A 24936-nucleotide genomic window follows, 5' to 3' on the forward strand; every position below is an offset into this window, starting at 1 on the left:
GTGCGCTCTGCTTAGGGTGGTGGCACCTCGCCATTTTGTCACACACGTCAATTTTTATTTTTTGTTCAGAAGCGCGTGAAAGAGCGTGTCCCTGCACGCGCTTGTGGCGCTGACTGTGCTATGGCGACATTTTGTTTTCGTCGATTTCTTTGTATTTTTCCCGTGAGCGCGAACTGTCGGCATGTGGTACTACGAATGGTGGCATCACCCTAAACAGAAGGACATTGAGGCACCCTAGTATGATCTTGCTCACGCGGTGGCCCCAGATGCAGAAAAAGTAGCACGGGCTATCCGTCAGAGCTACCCACGCTCCCGCCCACATCTCTGGGAGCGTAGTTTTAGGGATCTTGACGAGATGGCATGGGCCGCATCGTCGCTTCAGGCCGACATCCTTGCTAAACTCCGGTACCTGCCTCCTCCACCAAGAAGCGACGCCCTTGAACCAACCTTTGGTTGGTCTGACGACCCAGAGGAGTACGAAAGGCACAGAGAGTCTTAAGAATCGTCCAAACGTGAAGCTCTCCGAGCCCTTCATCCTCGTGCATATGAATCTGGAGAACGCTTAGTGAACGCGCTCAGATGCGGAATATCCTAGCAAGAAGCGTTCGCACAACCAATCACAATAGTTACTTAAAAAAACAAAAGTGCTTCCCTGGAAAGACGAAAAGGTTTACCAAGCCGAGCAAAATATTTCGTCAGCCTCGGTTCAGTATTGGTTTCTAAAAACAATCGGCTAAAAAAACAAGTGATACACGAAGCCCCAGGATGCACGACAGTTCTAAGTGGCAAGGAACTCCTATTGTGTACAAAGTGGTAGAGGTCATGGACCCTCTAGATGACATGGCCTCCGGGGTCCAGACGTCTAAAAAAATGATGAACCTTTGATTGTGTGTGTGTGTGTGTGTGTGTGTGTGTGTGTGTGTGTGTGTGTGTGTGTGTGTGTGAGTGTGTGTGTGGGGGGGGGGGGTGTTGCGTGGTTGATTATTTTGTTTTAAGATTAAATGCCGTCTTTTTTAAAAATTCCGTTATCTTTTGTTTTTCTAGAAATGCGGTCATTTGCTTTTCGCAGTATTGATTTTGTTTCCGCAAAACATAACGCTACGTAGAAAAGAGGCAGACATCTGCCCATTTTGTTTGGGTATAAATGAAGAAATCTTTAGAGAATTTATACATTACTGAGTAACCGATGATGAACACAGCCCTTGCTGTCTTTTGCGTAGTTGCCGTCATCGTAGTTATCTTCACGGAGGCTGGTAAGAAAACCTTTCTAGACGTGTCTCTTTAAATTATCGCACTTTAATTTTAGCCTAGAATGCTGCTATTTAATCGCCACATGGGGGATCTATGACGAACGCTGATTCTACCTCTGCAGCTTAATTATTTCTCAGACAGACGCGAATGCCTTTGGAGGCAAATCCATGGCTTCTTATGCATGGTGCTGCCATGTGTGTAAATCAAATTTATTAAATTCTTTAATAAAAGTACGTGTAGACCTAGATATATAAAAAAGGTCAAATTCGCTTAAGGTGTTCCACGTCTGCTTGGGTGAAACTAAAGTCGTTGAGCTATCTCCCGTCTCAAACACAGCACACAGCTGTATTTCAAACGTTCTCATCTTCCCTTGGCATGAACTTTCGTATTCCACAGTCTTGGGTTTCTTCAAAATGTTAATCTCTGAATCTTTGGGTGATCGCCTCACGTCCTGCTACCAGGAATGTCTCGCTACCCTAGGTAAAACTAAAGGGTCATTGCGTGCGTACGGCATTATCGGCGCTATCAAAAGCGCTGAAATTTATTCATCTCGTTCAAGGTTTTTCTGCGACAGCGGTGACATGGTGTTGCCTTGAGACGCTGTTTTGTACGGGTACACAAATCCATCCTTGCACATTTTTGTCAACCTATACTCTTTGCGATACACCACGAGAACGTGTGTTAACCGCTTGGTTTTTGTTTCACTTATGCCGGAGAACAAGAAACTCAGCGATTTTGCCGCCTTAACCGTGGCTCTTGATATCACAGATAAAATTAGTAAAATAGAAAGATCATTCGTTTATCATCCACTATAACACTTTTTACTTGTTCTTCCTACTGAAGTATATAGCTGTGAGGAACGTCATAACGAACCAAAATGATTAAATCGAACGCGTAAACGGCTGTCCAAAAAGAACACTTTAGAAATCGCGAGTCGACAAAACTCCGTCTGAAGTCGTGGAAGTTGAAGCAGCTGAGGTCCATCAGTCTGATTTCTGTGTGGAATCCACCTAAGCGTCACGACTTTCCTTCTTGCCTCGTCCGCTTTTCGATGGCCTAGGGGCTCGTCAGACTTGATTTTATATGCAATCTGCCAATGGTGTGCCTGTTTCCTGCCCATCAGTTTCGACGCAACCTCGTATTCGCGCCTTCAGCTCGTTGTTCGCCCTCTCGCGGCGGAAACGGGAAGCGCTCTAGTGATTGTCCCCCCGCTGGCCTGCGCAGCAGTCACGGCGGAACTACTCGCAATCATGGCTCACAAAAAGTCATTTGTGAATGCAAACAACATTCTTCACTGACCCGATAGAGTGCTGCACCCGACATCTGACTGTGCATTACTATAGAGTTTTAATATTCAGTATAGAAGCAAACGCATGTGCTGTGCGTTTACGTTAGAGTCCAGTGCTCCACAATGCACATGCTCGTCGTTGCTGTGGGCCTCCTCCTTCTACCCTCATTCTTTAATATGCTCCGGGGGGGTCACCTGAACTTGGGGGAGGGGGTCACGTGACCTCGGGGGGGGGGGGGGTCACGTGTCTTCGGGGGGGGAGGGGGGTCACGTGACCTCGGGGAGGGGGGCCACGTGACCTGGGGGGGTCACGTGGGGGACACCTTGGGGGTCACGCGACCTTGAGGTGAATTTGGGAGGGGTCACGTGACCTTGGGAGTGGTCACGTGACCTCGGAGGGTCGCGTTACCTTGGGGGGTCACATGACCTGGGGGTCACGTGACCTTGGGGTGACCTAGGTTACGCCGACGGCGACGCCGATGCCGACACCGCTCTAGCCGGAAACGGGCGCCTAAGAGCTGCGCTCTAAAAAGTCTTCGCTTTAGCGTTGCGTGGGACACACAACGATCACGCAAACACAAAGTGCTTGCGTTCGCTGGACTACACAAAACTAAAATTCGCTTCTGTTTCACGGGTTTTCCAACGCCATTCGAAACGTACTGCAGTGGTATGACTTGCAAGCGGGTGGGCGCTTCTTCGAACTGGAAAGGCTGAGATTAGCAAAACGGCGGCGCGTAAAAATTAAAGAAAATTACTGTTCTGGGTAGTTTTGTAGCTAAACCAAAAACAACGGAATCCATATTTTCGTATCTTGGGGCACTTGTTTGGGAAAAATTGGCGGCAAGCGTCGAAGTTTTTCTGATTGCCAAACGTCGCGAATTTGATATCACATTATCGCTTACCCAGAATTAAGGTCGTTTTACATTAATTTATCAAACTAGCTAGTATGTCGAGACTATTTTTATTTTATAACTTGTAAATTAAGAAGGCCGCAATTGACAGCAGTGATGATAATTTGCCAACTTTGAAATGCTACAGATTTTGGCGCGTTTGGAACTTAGATCGTAAGCAACAATATATATTGGAGTTTGAAAATACTATTCAATAAAATGATTTAATTGTATATTTATCAACACAAACTACCGTAATGCACCCACCCAAACACACACACACACACACACACACACACATTAAATTACCGCAATCACAAAAATATGCCTTTTAGCTATAATAGTCTTTACAGAAGGGTTTCGTTTTGAGTTCTTTTTAGCACATCAAGAACTCTGATATCTTTATCAAGATTGACATTAATGCTTGATGAAATATATAGTCATATGCGTCACGCGTTGCCTTAAAAAATACACACATTTCTCTTGTCTGACTCAGATTTTGTTTTGGCGATTTTGTAGTTCTTAATTTATACGTTGTGTTGACATATTCTAAACTAATCACCCGTGGCGACGTTTTGTAAAATTTTGATTGATTTTACTATTCTTGTGCTGGGATTAATACTAGAGCAATTAATCATCGAAATGCCTGAAAACTGATTCAAGGGCCCGCAGGTCATTATTTCATATGACCTTTGACCGAGTAGGAAAAGGCTCCAAGAACGCATAAGTATCAGCGCTGATTTCTTCAAGAAATACAATATTCTGTAACCTTTGCTGAGTATGAAAGATCCTGTCTTTTAGGGAGCACTGAACTCTCCAAACATATTTTTTAAGTGCCTGGATCTGACACGCATGTCACAAGATAAAGTTTCCGCGAACAATTTCTTTAGCGTAGTAGCTACGCTGTGAGGCACATGTTGGGGTAGGGAAGAAACCGAAAGGACACCATTATCGAGAAATTACATCCAAAATAGAAGTTAGCTTCGGTTTCGGTCGTAAATTAAAACGTGCCTCCCGGCGTAAATATTACCCCTTACACCGCTTTTGTTTTAAGAATAAAGAGGTGACTTAAGTGCATAACACACTAGCTATACCTCGCATAAGCGGGGACAGCTTGTGTCGCTCAGTGCAGCCAGCAAGCTATATTCGGTTACAAATCAAGAAGGTAGGAGAAGCTCCTCCCATAAGTGTGCTTCACCCGTTTCAAATCCATGCGCAGTCGAAAGAATAATTCACCGGAAACCCCCTCGTTACGCTTCACTGAATAGATAATGGATACAGAGTGATACCCAACATGTCTCCGATCCCCGCTTTTTAAGAAAGTGGCCATTGTATCCATCGGAGGGGGAACTTAACTTCCCGAAGTCGTATTTGTTTCCATCGGAGTGGAAAAAGTCTAATCTCCCTCTCGTGGTTTCCACAACGCTATGTCAAAGTCGAAAGATAAAGCAAATATTCACGGGAAGGCGAAACCCTCTTCCGCGTCGGCCACAGCGTCACGGAAAAGGTGGGACGCTTTTGGATACGAAGGTGGCGGAGGGATATATGAATCCCTTTGAGGGGCATTTGCCGCTACCTTCTTGACCTGTCACTTGCTATAGAATGGGCTCGGCAACTGGTATACGAACACGCACCTCCGATTCTCACAATAACCGCCATCTTGGAAAACCAGTTGCGCTACCTACAGACAGTTGAAGACGCGGCCTTCAAATAAGTTATAGCTTCACTCTTCATGCTTAGCAAAGTGCTTAAACATAAAATTGAGGGACCGTCCTTTTTAGAGTTTTCGTCGCAGGTGGCGTACGAATTTTCTTTTTTGCGTGCCAGCAGGGGGCTGGTGTAGAATTCGGACGAATAATTACCGGCACTTCGAGGCCGAATACAGGAACGAAGTCATCAGAACGTCCGATTGTTTTAGGCTCTGTTGGCCTGAAGTTGTGCGAGGGGCTTGATGCTGGAGTGGTCTCCTCACACAGCGACACGCACCTGGCACTCCCCGCATGCCATCACAGCACGTGTCGACCCTTACCTTGACGAAACCAAGGAAAAAGTACAAAAGCCTGTAAGTTTTATCAAGGACATTCGGTCATGCCACTTATGAACGAAAGTTTAAAACAAGGGCTAGTCTCTCAGTGTCATGTGAAGCAAATAGCTAAGCAAGGAGGGTATTGTCGTAGTAGACCGCTTTAATCGCACTTGTTGGTCACATTAAGCGTTCTCGTGAACTAGCGTTACTATATATTTTATGCAATAATCTTCACTTCCCCATGATGCATGCAAGCTATCTTTTTCTAAAATGAAATAAACGAATATGAGCATGGCTTAATCTGGCCTAAAGTCTCACAACCCTTAGCGCGCGCGGAGATCTGACTGTTAAAAAATTTGAACTTTTGTGCTATGGGCAGTCGGCATATTTTCTTCCTCCAAAGGCTTCATAATTCTTCATAAATATTTTGGAAGGAGTATCAAATTTCGTTGTGACTTTTAAATTTTTAAAGTATATCTTTAAAGAAAAGCACATTGTTATATAAATTAATGCAGTTCTGCATATTAGATATGTTGAAAATAGAAATGTTTTCTTCACATCACCAAAAAATGTTAATTTTATAGTTTTTGGTTATCTGAAGAAAACTCTCATGTATTAAACGTGACATCCCATATACATATCAATTTTACTTTTTTAATTATGTGTTAAATCGAAATCGACATATGCTCTAACAAGATGTCAAAATAATTAACTAATAAACATACAAATAACGACGATCAACCTCTTCATCTTTGAATAGAAGTTGAAATATATCGTAATTTCTAATGTAAAGATTTATAGGTCCGAAACATATATTACTTCTTATATTTATTAGATAGTTTAGAGCATTTCAAGTACTTTAATAATAAAACAAAGAATATATCTTTTTTTAATTTTGATACTTAAATTTGCATTTTTAGGGTTTCATTCCGCTTTCAATGACGTTTCTCGATGATATGACAGTTTTTTCTGTCATTGTATTGTATTATTCAAATGGGTATTATAGTTTCGGAATTCATTTGATATATAATTGATGTCCTAATATTTACTGAAACAATAGTTATCATTATCCAAACAGATAAATTTTCGTAAAAGGAGCTAGGTTCTGAATTTCTGGCTGATAAAAATAAAAACAGAAACACATTTTATGACCACATTGAAATTCTACTGTAATTTAAGAAGTCATGTAAAACGTTTTCTTGCAGTGGGGAAGTCATCTGAGCGAGGCGAAACACCCAAATAAAATACCTGTGACAGTTGCACAATTCCTAAAATTTGCCTAATGCCATTCAAAAGTTAAAAAAGAGCAAGAGCTAAAATTTTGCACAGAGACGTTTTCTAGTTTCGTACTAGTGAAGATTACCAGCATATATATAGTTTCGCTCCATAAAGTTTGAGTCATGACCCCTCTTCCCAGACGATTTTAAATGAAATTGGCACTATATAATGTCAGCGACCATCTACATTTCAAAATAGATTCTTAATTTGTTTTCATTTTTTTTTCGTTTGACACTAAATGTTTGAAGGTTGATAAATAGTGATAAAATAGGCACTCATTATACTCTGCTATTCCTACAGAATTTCGGACAATAAATCAGCATGGCTTAATCTACGCGACATAACAACCTCTGTTACGTTACACTTCAGCTCACCGGATGTTATTCTGTCGATTAGTTCACCAAGATCGTTTTGTCAGCACGCGCCAAACAATAACACAAAATCAACAACTTAAAATTAAGTAAGTGTAGCATTTCTAACGACTAGGAATAATGCAGAAATTTATCTTTCGCGCTCAGGGTATACATCCATCCCCTATGTACATTCGCAATATTTTTATTGTTCTATAATTGCTTCAATTCACCCCGACATATACGTGTGGCTAGGGGCGGCGTCAAGACGCCGCCCCCTAGCCACACGTCAACAGACGGGCTGAGACATCCAACCAAGCCATCCCTGCAACGCTCACCAGGCTTCGAACACTGTCGCATCGCTCCCCGGCAAGGCCTCTAACACTCTTATACCATACTGTCAGTGACATTCGTTTGTGCGGTTTTTGTAATAATCTGTATATAATGTCTTAAATCTTTAATCATATTTATCGTATCCAATAGCATTGTCTTCGTGTTCCGTCTCACTGCGTCACACCAGCGAGCGTGAACTAGTCCACCACAGATATGGACAACGGTCGCACAACATTGTATTTGTACATCCTCTCATTTAATACACATATATATTCACCCTCACAATATATATATATATAGGTGAAGTAAGGTAAATATAAAAACAATGAACCGGGAAAAGTTAACAAGTCAAAAATGCGTACTGTCGTAGTTACTAATGCGAAGTTTATGACGAGGTTTCGACCGGGGACCGCTCTTCATCAGGTGGGATATATATGTGTGTATATATATATATATATATATATGTGTGTGTGTGTGTGTGTGTGTGTGTGTCGAGATGAAAGTTCTTCCATAGCCCAAAGTGTTGTTCACTCATTCATTGGAAACCTACCGCGACAAATGAGGCAGATATTTTAAGCACCATTTATCAATATCAGAATATTCAGCATTCAACAGTGCGTACCATACCTGTTGCAGCTGTTCGAAATTAATAAACGCATAGTTGTGGTAGTAATCAAACTCATACACGTTTGTGTTTGCTATTTCGTTTTATGCTTGTTCAGATTATTTTAATGGAAATTCAAATCAATTTAAGATGTTCATAGCTGTAATTGCTTGCCAAGTCAAATTTTTGTCATTTATTAGTTTGACTACAAAACTTTCGAATTCGCATTATGTAATAAATTTCAGATCGCAGAACTCAGAATCGACCAGACGTCTGCAATTTACCACCCCCCAAGAGGCCCCCAAGACCGGTTCCATATGGCTATGAAATATACTACTTCGACCAAGGGGAACGAAAATGCAAATGCTTCAGGCATTATGTGTTCAGTGGAGATTTAGGAGGAAATTCATTTCACAGTCATAAGGCCTGTAGAACGAAATGCAAAGGTACAGTATACCCATTACTGCAAACGTTGTTGAAAATACCCTCCGTGGAACTATATAATTGAGACTCTACAAGTATAATTATGCTTATGCTTCTTAAAACCTCTAAAGTTTTAATTAATTTAAAACTGCTACAATAAAATATTTTCAAAAAACAAACGGAGCAGTAGTTTTTTAGTTATAATATGTAAAATCTGTAACACTTTAACTCAAGACTTGCATAAAAGGGTGCAAAGAACTTTCGGTGAGTGCTGCAAAAATCACTTTACTGCCCTTAAAACAAATCTCTCCTGGATGCACCGCACGTTTTGTAATGTTTATTTAGACTCTAAATCCTTTAAAGAAGACCTTGCTGCTGTATCTTCTGCAGCTGGAATATAACGCGCGTCTGTATTTATTGAAAATTGAAACATTTCTCGCCCTTCACCAAAATGTGTCTTCAAAGAAGCAAAGTAGTTGACTGCAGTCAAATTAGGCGAATATGGCGGACGCTTCTCAATACTACAGCCTTTCATTGGGCTAGAAATTCTGGCTTAATCGCATCAACGCTTCACTGCTATTGTTCGGCTTTCTAGTGACTCACACCTACAGCTCCCGTTCAAATGTAACAAACAGCAACAGACCAGCATAGAAAAATGGTTGGGTCAAGTTGGTTCATACAATTTAAAAAGTAAAAAGCGCGAAATGAAACACGGACGAAACAAGGATCACGTTCGACAAGGACAGGCGCCACTTACTACAAAATATACTGAAAAAAACGTTCGCTTAGCCAGACTGCCATTTGACATACCCATAACAGGCCATAAACCAGCAACAGATCGGGAGGGAGCCTCATATGGAGCCGTCTAAAAAGGTGATTTTCTCATCCAACAGAAAAATTGGTGGCAAGCTCACATACATTTCGCCCGGGTTCTTGATAAAGAAAACTTCATCAATTTTTTTTCTCTCGTTCCTGTCATTCTCTTTTTTTACAAACTTTGTCGAATCTAAGAGCGGTTCGCAACCGCAACGCTCACTATGCTCTGAGAGATGCCCCCGGAATAGTTATGTACAGCGAGCGTGTGCTCCCTCGCCCTATAATTAAAACAACGTCCCGTTTGTCAGAGTTAAATACGGCCACAACTGAAGGGAATTTCGTTGACCACCTTTGTAACATATTTTGTGTACTTCGTAACAATTGACCTATTTTTGCGACAGTAATATCAAAACTAATCTCTGTAGAAGGGTGGTGACATGTGCTAGTTGGTGAGTATTATAGATGGTTAAAGTTAGCGAACAACGTGAGGAAACTGTAAAAGAATACACTAGACAGGAAAGACACTCAACGCACAACTTAATATTTCATCCAGAAGAGAAGACGAAAGAGCATTCTTCTCTTCTGAATGAAGTATTGAGCTGAAAGTTCAGCGTCTTCCCTGTCTCCTGTAGTCTTCTAGTTTTCTCACATTGTTCGTTTACTTTAACCGCGTATAATTTCTTTACATCCTCCCCAAAGTATAAGGAGGTCATCCATATGTCAAAACGCTTTCTGCACATTCAATCCAAACAAATACGGACGACATCCTTGTTATTTTGGGAAATCGTAGATATATTAGTTGCGAAATTACTGTCAAAACACAGATCACTTGTTTACTTCACTCTCAGGTGGGCTAAAATTCACATGGGGATTGCAAACAGATAATTGTATGCAGTTTCTGAATTGGCAGTTCTTTTTTTTTTAATGATCAGGTTAGTTGGAGCTACAATCTACGTTCAAGAAAAAATCTTTCTTTCAGCAGTCCTCACTTAAGCTTAGTCAAAACACAGATTGCGTCCACGTGCCTACACGCAGCTATCACTCAGAGCTGCCAGCATAAAGCTGTCAAACAGCTTTGACCTTCAAGTTGAGAGATTAAATTTATCTGGTTACCCGTCTTACCAAGTGTCTAACGTTTGTGAAAAACTCCTAGAACTTAAACGTCATAGTGGCAAAACCTTAAAGAATAAGGATGCGAGTGTAGGGAGTGTAGGTGCCCTATTTGCACAAGGTTTCGCACAATTTAAAGAGTAGCCACGTACCAGGCACAAAGTTAATGTTCTAATTTCAGCCTCTTGCAAACTTTCGAAGACCTGTTTGGCCTTGTCAAGAAGAAGCATGTACGGTGTTCCAAAAAAACGTTACGGAGTACACTAACTGTGTTGAAAAGGTGGCCTACGAAATTCCTTTCAGTTGTGGCCGTGTTTATATCGGACAGACGGAACGTTGCTTCAATTATAGGATGAGAGCGCAGGCTCGCTGTACGCAACAATTTGGGGGCCTCTCGAGAAACATTGTTAGCTTTGCAGCTGCGAACCTCTTTTATATTCAAGGAAGTTTGTTAATAAAGCGAATGAAAAGACGGAGATATAGAGAGATCGTAGAAGCTTTATTGATCGGTTAAAAAGTGTGTGGGCATGCCGTCGATTTTTCTGCTGAATAACTGACTGTTTTATTTAGATGGCTTCATATAAGACTGCCAATATATTATGGTTTAAGGCCTGTTATCGGTATGTGAACGACAGCCTGGCTTTAGGGATTTTTGTTTCAATGAATCTTGTTGTAAACGGAGCGTGTGACTTTCGAACCTGTTCCTTGTTTCGTCCGTGTTCCACGTTGCGCTTTTAACATTTTAAATGACACAAGCAAAAGTTCCCGCTGTGTCGATACATGTTAGCATAAGGTGTGAACGTTGCAATGAGACTTTCGAGATATTTTGATTTATAATCAAAAATATTTGCATTACTATTTACCAAACTTTTTTAGGAAACCTTGTATATTTTATCGCGATTGGGGGCGAATAATGATCATTTTTGTTGGTAGAGACAAAAGTGTATCACCGCATTGTTTGCTATTGTAAAATTGAATAAAATTGTTTCTCCTATTAGAACCCACGATCTTTTCAACAGAAAATACAAATATTTAATATTCGAAAAATATTAACCTCACTTCTAGCACAATCAGATGTACTTGAATAATTCTCCCCAAAACAACCTATTGTTTCGTACACAACCTAAATTTGAAGCAAAAAGGAATTTGATTTACGGAACTTTCCTGAGTCTCTAGGTATGCAGGTTGTGTTTTTATGGATTACAGAGTGTTTATTTTAAACCTGTAAAAGCTACACTAATGTGATCTTCGCAGGTGAGTTGTATGACCTGATGGACATACCATAAGGGCTGGTTGTTACGATTCGTCAAATAATTAACTTTGATTTGTTAATTATCTTTTTATTATCGATGAGAAACATATGGATCCCATTAGACACATTCTGAGCTCCATCAAAAACACTAAATAGTAAAATTTCGAAAGATTATGAGCGCGCGGGAAGCTCGGTGGTGCGCGAAAGTTACCATTCACTCAACGGAAGCAAGTGTGCAATTGCGAACACGCGTCAGTGTGGATTTTCCGTCTTTTATTATCCGCACTTTCGCACCACCAGCGCACCCCCGGGCGCCTCAAATCTTTCAAACGTTGCTTGTTTAGTGGTTCTCGATGACATTCAGAAAGTTTCTAATTATAATTGCTTGCGAATCTTTCTTCATTTAAACGTTTGTTAAGAAATATTTGTTAATATTCCGATGTATTTAAATAACTAAAACCTTGAGACAAGGAAACAAAAAGCGGCATACACCCCACCGTCTCAAAACGAGCACAGCATACAACTGTCATTTACTTCTCCAACAGTCAAGTAGTCTTCTTTTTCAGCCTCCATCCAAATTATAGATATTCAACAGCAGGAAAATTTACTATACCGAGAAAGCCTCGAGCACATAACCAGAGCCTTTCTTGTTGTCTCTTTTTTTCTTCTTGTTGTTGAAGGTTGATGGCACGAGTTTTGTACAAAAACAAGATGTGTGTATGTATTGGGTCCTCCTTGGCACCGTTACTTTCTGAAATTTATTTGGCTGCTTTCGACCGTGTAGTGGATTTAAAAGTACAGTCCTTGTTGCCCATTTCTCTAATAATCAAGCGTTTTGTAGACTTTTTTTTAAAATTTTATTTGTGTATTTTAAGGACTTGATGTGGTCGGTTGTGTATCCTTTATAAAGGAGCAAGCCCCAGAGCTTGCCTTCACCACTAATGTATGCACACCTGAGTGTTTTCAGTTTCTGATTTTAAAAACTTTTTAAACCTTCGAACTCTGTTGGAGCTATGAAAAGTTGCGCACAAACCGATGTTGTCATTCGATAGTTGCCATCCAAAAGCAGTAAAAATAAGTGTAGTATGGTCTCTCCTAAAAAGTGCCTTAAACAAGTCCTCCTCCCACTACGATCAAGAAAGCATCTCCTTTCAAATGTCGAGGTTGGGTGCCTCAGGGTATAATTTAAGCGTTCGATTATGTGTGTTGCAACATGTTCTGGTTAGTTTAAACAAACCCACAGAGCCTAGGATGAAGCCTGATAAGTTGGTATGCGTGCTGTAGCGAACCCAGGGTAGTCCTCGTTGACGGGCTCCGCCGGAGCCAGGCGCCGACAAGGAACATCGGGAAGATGGGTCTCGGAAGCCGGGTGTCTTTTCGACAGACATTTAATTTACATTTGTACAAGTCGTGTACCAAAGCAGGAAGACCCCTCTCGCAGAAGTTCACTTCTTTTACAGGCTCGCACTTCCCTCAAGTCGGCTCCGTAGGCTCTTTCCTCTCACGCACAAACCCAGCCCCCGACCACACGCACGACAGAGGTGGGGGGGGGGGGGGGGGGGGAGGAAAATCTCAGAGGTAGTATGTCCGGCTTCTGGGTCCGAGCACGAAGGAGCGGCCGACCTTGTCCGACTTCTTGGTCCGAACCCGAGCACGAAGGAGCGGCCGTGGACAGGGTTTAAGGGATTAGGGAAGGCTGGGTGGGCGGCTGACTCGGTGGTCTTCCAGGCTGGGAATGGGTAAGGACGAACGTCCCCATCTGCAGGCCCCAAGAAGGGTAGGAGTCATTCCGGAAGTGGGTCGTCTGGCTCTCTGAGCTGACAGCGAACGGATCACCACGGTGAAGAGATTTGGCCGAAGTGGTCGGTTCATTACAGTGGCCTTCTTTCATGATGTTTCACACAATCTGCAGGCATTGGAAGAAAGTCATAGTGTACGAATTCTTTTTAAAAATTGATTTAACATTAAGTAGGCTAACTCCTTTTGGGGAACGTAAATAAGGTTACAAAAAAAAAAACACAAAGATGCGTCAACCACTCGTGTTACGGCATAGTATAGGAAATACCAGTGGGCTGTGGGTTCTTGTAGGTGGTTCAAACTGGCCGTTGACTGAACGACGGAATAATGAAACACAAAACAGCGGTTAATTCTTCTTTTAATAGTTCTGAAATCCTAAAACACTTGAGTGAATGTGAAAATTGATACCGAGATTGGAAGCAGACGACCTATGCATGGCAAAGAAAAATATCACTTTAGAATGGTGATTAGGAGATAATGTGGATCATGAGAGCCAGAAATTGTAAAAAAAACATGCCCTATTTGACTTTGGACGAGGACACTAAATCATTTTGTCTGTTTAATTCCAAGTAGGTAGTGACTCGGACAATTTCCTAATGTTTTTTTCTTTTTTTTTAGTGAGCCATTGACATATGAAAAGTGCCTTTAGACCTGTGTTCAATACTCATGGTTTCCCGGGGGTTTGTGTGTGCCACCGTTAGGACAAAAAAGAAATTAGTCGTTAGTTGTTTATACAGCAGGAGTTTAGTCTGCCAGAACCTGGCAACATTGTTACCCACTGTATATAAGCAATTTAGCCAGTGCGGTACAACGGCTAGTCTGGAGTCTTTAGCGTGAATTGTGCGGTAGTAATAAGGACCACACGCCGGTACGATGCTCATCCAGATCGAAACGGACAGGGGTGGGGGTCAAACCCTGGATGCCTGGGTTCTGCAGCGAGAGCTTTTGCACCACATGCATCGAGCTTGTGTGCGCTAGACCACTTGGTCACCGATCTCCCAGCCGTTAGGACTTGTATTAATTGGAATACGACAAGAAAGAAAAAAAGAAAAACGAGCACAAGGAAGAAGACTCAGTTTGTGTGCTCTAGGCGCTCTGTGTAGGGAATGTTCCTGCAGTTGAATGTGTATAATTTGTATGGATGTTGACAAAGAAGAGGACTGTTGCGGAACTAAATGACAGCTGTATGTATGCTGTGCTGGTTTTGAGGCGGTGGTGTGAATGCCCCTTTTTGTTTCCTTGTATCAAGATTTTATTTCATAATTAGGATTTTTCACCCGCTCGCCTGTGTTGGCACTCTCATTTTAAGTACCTGATTTATCCTGACAATCAGCTTCCAATATCTTGTCCTGGACGTTATAACACACCTGAGCAGACTGTATTATTAAAGATTTCACGTTTCTTTTTAAAATAAAATTGTAAAGCTTAAAAGTTAATTCAGTATATTTATATAACTGAATTGCATTGTACCACCCCAAACCTGACACTAATAGTGGGTTATACAATCTCCCATCGTCTCTACACGCAAAGGTAAAAAGGCAAGACAATTGGCTCAGGAAGCACTTATGGTCTGAGAACTCAAATGAACATACGCAATAGTGGAGTTATTCTGGCTTTAAAAGTATTTCAATAGGGATTTATATTTCTGATGGTGGGATAGCTAGGATATGCAACCCTGATATTATGTGAATCCGGTTTGTAACGCTGCAGATATTAACCCACATTATACATATGGCGTTATTGGAAGCATAATCACGAATATAAATAAGTTGCTGCTTTTAAACGTCAATTATCGACCTCTCATATTTGATTTTTGCTTATAGATACTTCCAAAGTTTATAGGTTGTACTATCCATTGCCAAAAAGCACGCATAAGAGAAAAAAATTAATCTCACCACTACCAGGAACGAGCCTTTGTCCCTGATTCTTGATTTTATTATTTTCTTCGTCATGTTTCCTCTTACTTTCTTAGCAATAAATTTGTACAAGACGGACACTCTTTCTACACTTTTTTAAGATTGCGGAGTGTCATGCTTGTTATAATATACGCCTTACTTCTTATTTTATAGGTGCCACCTTCTCAGTTTGCCCAAGACGAGGAGGAAAACAGTGACGAAAACATTTTGTCGGTGTTCGTGCGAAAATGACTAGTTTTCTGAGGAAATAAATGTATATATTCATTTTGGGGACTTATTTTATTAGGCGCTCGCCTACTCTAGCGAAGTAAATATTTCAATGTATTAATTGAATTTTTAGCTACCAGTTTGTCGTGGGTATTTTGTTATTGTTTCCTTCCAAGGCGCTGAGAGTGTCGTCTTGGAGATTGACTTGACAAAATAATAAACCATTAAAAGAGACCAGATATGCAAGTGATGGGGACGGCGCTCAATATCAGTAAAGGGGACATTGGACACTGTTGCACCCACACAAACGAAATAAATGTTATGAGTTATAAAATTCCACGTTAGTCAAGGGGACCACTGACTCTTTCAAAGAACCGCAAATATCGGTTTCTTAACAAATCGCGCTGGGATTTATCCCAAATGTGCCTGACGGTGGTGAATATTGTGTATGAAAATTTAACGAAAAAAAAATGACTTGAGTAAAGGGTTCCTTCAGTGAAAAACTATACATGTACTTCACGCATCAGCAGCTCGGACATCACATCCCCGGTGTGTTCCCGTCGTTGCAGTCGTTCACTTCCAGCATCGCCTCTGCTACTAGAGAAAAATGACGGGCATCTAAAGAAGAGAAGTTTCCTAAGCTGAGAAAAATGACGCAGAAAAAGGAGGCGCTGACACCGCCAGTTTTGTCACGAACCTGTCATCAAGACAACTCTCCCCTGCTAGATTAAAGTATTGGCAAAAAGGCCACGGCTTTAACATGACCACGACCCGACCCCCACTGCCAAAAATGGTTGCCGCGGTGGAGGACGGCATTGCGCACCTAGACCCTAGCGCCCGGAAAGGTGTACGACCTACAGCAATAAGCATCCTTCCGAAACCTCCGCTAAGGCAACGCCACAATCTATCTCGCGATGAAACTGCTGCGTTTCGAAAGCTCCGCGAAGATACAGAGATTGTGCTACTGCCGGCAGATAAAGGAAGATCGACCACCGTCCTGGACCGGGAGGGGTACGAGCAGAAGGCACGGGATCTTCTCGACAGTCCGGCCGATGAAACGCTCAAGAAATATTCAACATCCCAAGTTCAACGGAACATGAACAAGATGATTCCGGACATTTTCAACCAATACCCATAGTCGAAAGTCGTTTACCTGCATCTAATGTGCAGGGATGGCTCTGCGCCAAGCTCCTACGGACTGCCCAAGACCCACAAAGCTAACGGCCCCTTGCCACCTATCGTAGACTTTACGACCTCACTGCTCCGAGCGTTATGGAATTGCGTACACCGGATTATAACTCCCCTAGTTGGAAATACGTCGACCCATGTGCTGAACACCGGCAATTCGTGGAACGTGCCTCGTAAGTGAGACTCAGCATTGATGACACGATGGTGTCTTTCGACGTTGTTGCACACTTTACCAGCGTGCCAGTTCCCTTACAGTTGCTGCAGCTGGAGAGGTCCTCGAAAAAGACGAAACATTGGGCTCAAGAGTCAGCCTCAGTGTGAATGAACTATGCTGCCTTCTCGAGTTCTGCCCTGGCAGTACATTGTTCAGTTTCAAGGGTGAGCTCTTCAAACAAGTCAGCAGAAAGGCAATGGGCGCCTCTATTGCTCTCACGACGGCAAACCTTACTATGGAAGTAGTTGAACAGAAGGCGCTAAGCACTTCCACCAACAGGCCAAAAGAGTTAATGCGCTATGTAGATGATTGTTTTTGCATCGTGAAGAAATTAGAGGTAAACCACTTCTTGGCACTTCTAAACTTCATAGAACCGGCCCTCCAGTTCGCTGTAGAATACGAGAGAGAGGGAGTGTTTCCGTTCCTCGATGCTCTGGTGAGAAGGCAAGGAGACAAGCTGAAATTCACGGTCTACAAGAAGCCAACGCACGCCGGGCGCTACCTTGATTTTTGACTCAAACCACCCAGCAAGTCACAAGGCGTCAGTGGTCTCTACTCTATTGTCTAGAGCAATGACCATCGGCTCGTCGGAAAAGGATAGAAGAAAGGAGAAAAAGTTCATCCTTGCTGACCTCCAAAGAAACCGCTATACCAGATGTTTTGTTCAACGCGTTCCATCCTATCCCGTCAACTGTGTTGCACGCGCAGTAACCGTGGATCGCCGGGTGACACACAGCCCCGCTCCATCGCGCGCATCAGCGTCCACTATGTAAAAGGGACGGGCGAGACACTGGCGCGCGTGCTCCGAAAAGAAAGGATCCAAGTGGCGCCCAAGCCACTGTCATCATTAGGACGGCTCATGCCAAGGCCGAAGGAGCGCCTCCCAAAAGAGAAAGCACAAGGCGTGGTCTATAAGATAACATGTGCGGAGTGCCCGGCCGCCTACATCGGTGAAACTAAATGTTTTCCGAAATGCAAGCACCAGCTCCAGAACAATGGCCGCAATTTCGATCGCGAGCGTAGCGCCGTCCCGGAACAATGTGAGGTACTTGATCATCGGGTCGACTTCGGGAACGCGCACGTGATAGACACGGAGCCACATATCCAAAAACACCTGTTCTTGGCCTCGCGGCATATCCAGAACACACCGGGGAACATTAACAGATCCCTCGGGGCCGTACTATCTGTTCACATCCATGGCCTGCGTCACGTTAACAAAACATCAACTCGGTAGAAGAGAAAGAAAATGTCGGAGCTCTCGCTGTCCCATTAAATTTTAGTCACCCCTGAAGAAGGAGTCAAGTCGACGCCGAAACGTTAAGAACTGTTTGTTTTCGAGCTTTTGGTTTGAGTTTTATTTTTTTTTTCGGATGAACATTTTCTTATTGAGGGGGTCATTTTTCAAGTTTTCTAACCAGATTTGAACACATTTGTGTTTCATTGACTATCTATTATACAAGACAGGTTCCCTCTTAGCCGATAATAGCCACAGATGTGCAATATATATGAGAAACGACAGAGACATTCTACCTTTTTCGTGGAGTTTGCCTAACGGTTAGCCACTGTTTCCTAGTTATTCTACAGAGTGCACGTAAGTTTAAGGATATAGTAAAATACCGAGCATGCGCCCATGTCACAATGAGAGCTGAAACCCCCTAATTTTGAGAAATTTCAAAATCATCAAAGCACGTATTTAGCGTGAACTCCAGTATTTTAAGCAAGTTCAAAAATGCGCGAAAGACACACCAGGGAGTAGTCCCCACGGGCAGCCATTATCTCCGCCACCGGTGGACAGCACGGAAATATTTTTTCGTTCAATATCCACAGCGCCTTCCGACATACAGTGCGGGGTTACACACACAAAGAAATTTCACAGCAGATAAAAGCAAAAATATTCGCACAAGAGAAAGACAAAAAATGCAAACAATATACAACAAATTGTCTAAGCCAAATAAAAAGAAAATGAAATTTACATCGGGCATAAAAAAAAGAAAAGATTTCTGCACGACATACGGAGCCAACGCAAGCAAAGCAAAATATATCACAGTCATCTTTTGTGGCATCGATTTACATTTTAAAATGTTTATCAATGAAATGAAGTATCTGCTTCTAAGGCAGAAAGAATTCATAATTGGAAAGAATTGATTCCATTGACCAACTGTTTCTGGAAAGAAAGAGCTACTGAATGCTACGATCTTACATCTGTACTCACGAGCTTTGTGGATGTGATCCACAGGAGCGGAGACATAGGGCGGCGAAAAGATACGTTTCATGTGGAATAACAGATAGCGAGTGATACATGCAATAGGATAGCTTTAAGCGGAACTTCACTCTGCGTTGCTCGAGCGTATTGCTTTTTAGCTCTTGTTGGAGCGCATAACGCTAAAACCTGTTCTCCATTTTAGGTTTTCTAAAACATCCAGAACTGCTGGTTTTTGCACTTTCTTTATACTTTCTATTTGTCAATGTTAGTTAAAGGATCCCATAGAGTGCAGGCATTATCTATCATAGGACGCACGTTTGGCTTGTAGAGGAGTGCTCGAATGTCCGGAGGAAAGAATCTAGAGTTTCCTGGTTATAAACCCTAAATATCTGCTAGCTTTTGCAATAGTGCAGTCCACATGTCAGTGCCAACACAACGATGACGTGAAGTAGATGACTAAATACTTGAATTCAAACACGGTTTAAGACTAACGCTGTTTACAATATAAGAAGCATTAGTTGGTGTTCATTGTCAAGAATATCATGGATACAGACTTTTCTAGATTTAGTTTCATCCCACATTTTTCACAAAATACACCTATGTTGTCTAGATTCTTCTGAAGTACTTAGTTGGCATTTTTACTAGTCATGTTACTATACAATACGCAGTCATTTGAGAAAATGCTCATATATGACGTGCCGTTCTTATTGACATCACTTATATATATTAAAAAAGTACAGGTTCCAAGTATGGTATGGTACTCTGAAGTTACTTCTGCAGTTTTTGATTCTGCAAAATAGAACCTGTAAAGTGCTTTTTCAAAGGATCCCTTGCTACCCGCACTAAAATAGCACGGGTAGAGGACTTCAATGGCAAAAACTAGACGGTACATATTTAATATATTTCTAGCTTTTCCAAATAAACTATTTACTTAACTTACTTGCATAATGAGCGCACACCCCACAACAATCATCAGTATTAATTTTCTTAGCGCGCAACAGCCAAGTCTATTAAGCCGCCAAATGACTAGGCCAAGTCAAGCCAAACCAGGCATGGCAGCACAAGCACGCGAGTTACGGCTGCAACGGGGAAGTGGCGGAAGCAATCGACAGCTTAACTTGCTTCGTGCGGGGTTAACAAAATTTTAATTTAGAAATCACCCGGCCCTCGGATTTGTTTCGTCCGTTGGTTATATTGATATGAGCATACATGACGTGGCCCGTGGTGCGCCTAGTGCCGTTGACACCTGGAGCGTCGTATAGGGCGCTGTTTCGTCGGTAGAGAAAATGGCGGAGTTCTGTTTTCACGCGCAGACACGCTCGGCTAGCTTTTCAAACGGCAGCCATTCTAAGTTCAATGTTTGGGCCAACCATGGGTACACCAGACCTTGCGCTCATTCTGGTTTTTTGCTCTTGGACGTTCTGTAATCTAAAATGGGCGTCCATTTTAGATTGCAGGGAAGGCACTAGAACTTTGGTGGCAATATGAGTATCTTAGCTATACACGTACGAATGGCAGCACGAATACATTTCATTTAGCGTTTTTTTTTTTTTCAAATCGCGTGACTTGAGGTTGTAGATAATTAAAAATAAATTCAGCTCCTTCGCTTTCCTAAATCGAATTGCTAAGTCAAACACTAGATTAAGGGCAGCAGTCTTTCATGCCACTGACATTTTTTGTAAAGTTATTCCCTTAAGCGTTTTTTTTTCGTTAACAATAACCTCATTCTCGGACTTCGAGTTTTATACCCAAATTTTAGCGACACGTAGCGCAACAGCCTCCTTCGTAGACTCTAACCAATTTCGTCTTCGTGCCCGACGAGCCCGACAGAAAGAAAGAAGATATCAACGCCAGATTAGGAGCTTTGGGCCTACAGATAGTCACCCTGAACAATGAGTCGAGCCGGCTTCGAAACGTCAGTCAGAATAAAAAAAAACCCGAATTTAATTGAAGTTAACTTGAAGGCGTCTTGAAACGACGCCAATTGCGTTTTTTAAATCTTCATTAACTTCAATAACGAACTTGAATTGATCTGTACCATTCAATTTTCCAAAATTTGAAGACAGCGTTGTACCTGCCTTGAACGTGATTTCAACGTGACTTGGATGAGTTTTCTAATATGGCGGCCTACGACGTCGATCGGCGAACTTCGGTGTTCGAGTTTCCCACCAGCACCTCTGACGTCGTCTTCGAAAATGTCTTGTCTTTGCACTTCTAAGAGACCCGCGGCCGTCGTTTCGAGAACGGGAGAACCCGATGGAACGGAAGAGTGTCGGGCAGTTCGTCGTGTTGTACCGGCTTACGAAGGAAACCGTGCGGGAGCTGCTTGATATATGCTGTCACTTCAGGCGAGCGGCGACAACAGGGGTCTGCCGCTTCCCCTTATGCTACAACTTCTAGTGACCCTGCGGCTCTACGGCGACGCGGTGTTTCATGTAGTCACGGGGGACCCCGACAACGTGTCCAGCCGACAGTGGCACGCCTGATTGCTAGGCACCTGTTCAAGAGACTTGTGCATTTCCCTGGCGTTTCCCAATTAAGCCGGGTGATGCGAGAATTCTACGAGATGGCCCGCTTCCCCGGTGTTATCGGCTGCATTGACTACACCCACATGCAGGTTAACAGCCCCGGTGGAATACACACTACCGAGTTTCTTTCACCTCCAGTGTCCACTCTGCACTTTTGCATGCGCTTACACGTTTCACTTATGAAGGATCCTGGAAAATGGCGCCTGCCTAAGGAAGTGGAGATCCTTGTCAGTTCTCGGGAGTGGAGATCATCGTTCGAAGACAACACATTGCAACGCGACAGCAGTGTCCATACCACGGCACGCTTCTGTTCCGCCGGGTGATGGGAATCAAAACACAAAATATTTCCGCTATCATTAGGTTTACGGCACACTTCAATCTCTACGGCACCACCACCCACCCGTCGCACCAATACGTCCAAAAACGGCAGCATACCGTCTCTCTCAGTTTCACACGTGAACTGCATAGCCGTGTGAATACTATTCAGCGCCAAGTGGAAAGCATGCTGATGATGCTACACGGATAGGTGGCGAAACGATTCTGCTGTTGTTATGCTCTGTGTTGTGATAAGCCAGAGGAAACTTATCTCAATGTAACACCTTGGGGCTAAACCGTTTTAGGAACCAAGTTAGGCCCCTGGAACTGAAAAGCTTGTGCCAAGTTGGGCGGTTCACCGGTGTGCAACCTGGGTATATATCCGGTAATAGAGAACTCAAATAGTGCACACCCTTCCTGCGTCAATGGTTCGCAAGTAATCTCCTCGTGATTGTAGCTATATTCAAACTTTTCTACGGGTGCATTGATCCTGTAGTATTATTCTATTTCGGAAACTTTGATCACCATGCGGAATTATTAAATTCAGTTTTAGGTTTTATTTACATCCTAGGTAAATGTTTCTATTTCTGTGTCAAGAAAACTGTTGAGTCCTGATTATGTCTTAAATTTCAGATGAGGGACCAGCTATTAAATGTCCCGCTGATTGCAATTTACCTCCCATCAAACCTAACAAAACGCTTTCGAATGGCCATCAGGTGTATTATTTCGACACAGAGCAAGGAAAATGCAAAAGCTACTGGAGTCGACAGTTAGGAGGAAATGCATTTCAAGATTCAAAGTCTTGCAGGCGGACGTGCAAAGGCAATCTATACGCCTCACCACTATATTGTATTAGAAATACGCTCTGTGGCCATATATTATTCAAAATGTTCAAAGATATTCATGCATGCTTAGGTTGTGTTTAACGCCCTAAATTTGTGTATTCATTTTAATTTCCTATAATGATAATATCTTCAAAACAAACGAAGCAGCCGTATCTTTTTTTTTTATATTGCGGAACCCCTCCGGGCACCTTCCCGCCTTACATCTAGGTATGTAAAAAACGTGCGTGAATAACCCAAAAAATTAAACACTCTAATAGTCCGGTGAAACTACTTCACTGCCATTAGAAACCTTTCAGCACGAACTGCACCGTGGGCGTTTTTAATCTAGGTGCTCAATCCTTAAAAAAAAACAAAAAACATCTTTCTTATGTAGCTTCGGCAGCTGTTTCTTGATTTGTCGGATGTTGAAACAATTTCTCCATTTACCAAAACGTAATCGTTAGGAATGAAAAGCATTTGATCTCAGTTTAATTAGGCAAATGAGGCGGATGCTTTTCAAAACTAAAATGTTTTATTTATTTATTTATTTTTGCTTGTAATTCTGAATGAATCGCAACCGTCTCATACCACCACTGGGCTTAATTAAGCTTGGGGACAGCCGAGCGAAGGGCGTATACACATCGGAGTAGGACACGCACCCACGTCCCTCGGTTCACTTCCAGGTGGCGCAGCCTGCACCGCGAGCCAGGCGCTTTTCTGTTTGCATTTCACTTTTCCCATATCGTACATATTTGTGATCCAAAACTGCAGCATTTGTCCGTTTTCTAAAATACGTGTGTCTACAATTGACCGCAATTACATTAATTGTCTCATTTTTAAATCTAATAATTATAACGAAAACTTCATCCTGCAAAAGATAGTATAAAGGAGAAAAATAATGGACAAGAATCTAAACAGCTGTTGGTCTGCGCTTTCACCTAGACGTCATGTTATTTTGTGTTTAACATATCCTACCATAGTTTGCATGTTTACGTGTGTAGTGTAACTTAAGCGAAGTATACTTCATAATGTCAAACAAACTAGCCTACATCCAAGCCCTGTAGACCACGGTCAACCAGAAACGTTTTTCTTCCAAGAAAAAAGGGAGGGAGGATGGGAGGGAGGATGGGGACAAAAGTTTCTACTGCCTGGTGGTGTTTTACCTTGCAGAAACGTCACTCAAAGAAAAATGTCAGCTTACCTTTTTCTCGAAAAGCTTATGCTCCACTCGAAAGAAATCAAACAATAATAGTGTTCTAAGTATGTTAAATAATCAGTACCTTGGCATTAGACTTTCTGCAGACCTCAAGCAGAACGTTCCTGTCCACGTATTAACCAATGTCGACGAATGCTCCCTCCAGGTAAACCTTGAAATAGTTCTTTCCTTTGTAGTTTCGATTTTATCAAGTTTTTTTTTATATATATAATACTGTGGCAACAGTCTTGAAGATAGAAGGTACCGCGCCATCTAGTGAAAACATATGCAAATAGTTGACGTAAAAAAAAAAGTTTGGCGCGCAAATACGCGGCGACCAAGAACGCCGGAACGGCGAAAATTATAGATGTTGTTTTCTCTTACCGCTGATATTTTACGAGAGGTGACCGTTTTACTTGACGCTATCGCATATGGAGATATTATTCACATCTGACAGAGATCCATAGAAGTTAAGCAAGAAAGACACTTTCGGAATTCTGTCTGGTGTTGCCCACGGGCAACAAAGCTATAACTTATAAGTTTAATTTACGATATTGTTTTTTTTTTAATTTCAGCTTTGTTCTTTTATTTGATTTTGTTTAACAATAATATCTTTAAAAAATAAATGTTTTAAGAACTTGTTCTAGATCTCATCATAGAAGTATTAAATCGCAAATCCCAAGCCAATTTAGGTTCTTAAAACTTATTTAGAAACACTGCACCAGCCCAGTTAGGTTGATCGCATAAAAAACTCTAATTTATCAAGTCCTGCAATAAGTACCGGCCGTCTGGAACCTAACTATATCGCGGCGCCGTAGTCATGAGCCACGGGCCTTTCTGCTGCGTATCGAATGCTCTCAGCCAAAATAAATATTATACTAACACTAATTTTCGATTATGTGATCTATTCAACTATTTTCTTGGGCCC

At 42.2% G+C, this 24936-nt stretch overlaps 1 protein-coding gene across 1 annotated transcript; it reads left to right on the forward strand.

Moving 5' to 3' along the window:
• The first annotated feature begins 1189 nt into the window (after positions 1-1189).
• Positions 1190-15531, forward strand: LOC120839561. Its single transcript, XM_040209868.1, has 3 exons — positions 1190-1253; positions 8260-8466; positions 15488-15531. The coding sequence occupies exons 1-3, from the start codon at positions 1190-1192 to the stop codon at positions 15529-15531; spliced, it is 315 nt and encodes a 104-aa protein (XP_040065802.1).
• Positions 15532-24936: the final 9405 nt, after the last annotated feature.

The sequence above is a fragment of the Ixodes scapularis genome, unplaced genomic scaffold, assembly GCF_016920785.2.
Source record: "Ixodes scapularis isolate PalLabHiFi unplaced genomic scaffold, ASM1692078v2 PGA_scaffold10__122_contigs__length_95168666, whole genome shotgun sequence".
NCBI lineage: Eukaryota > Metazoa > Arthropoda > Arachnida > Ixodida > Ixodidae > Ixodes > Ixodes scapularis.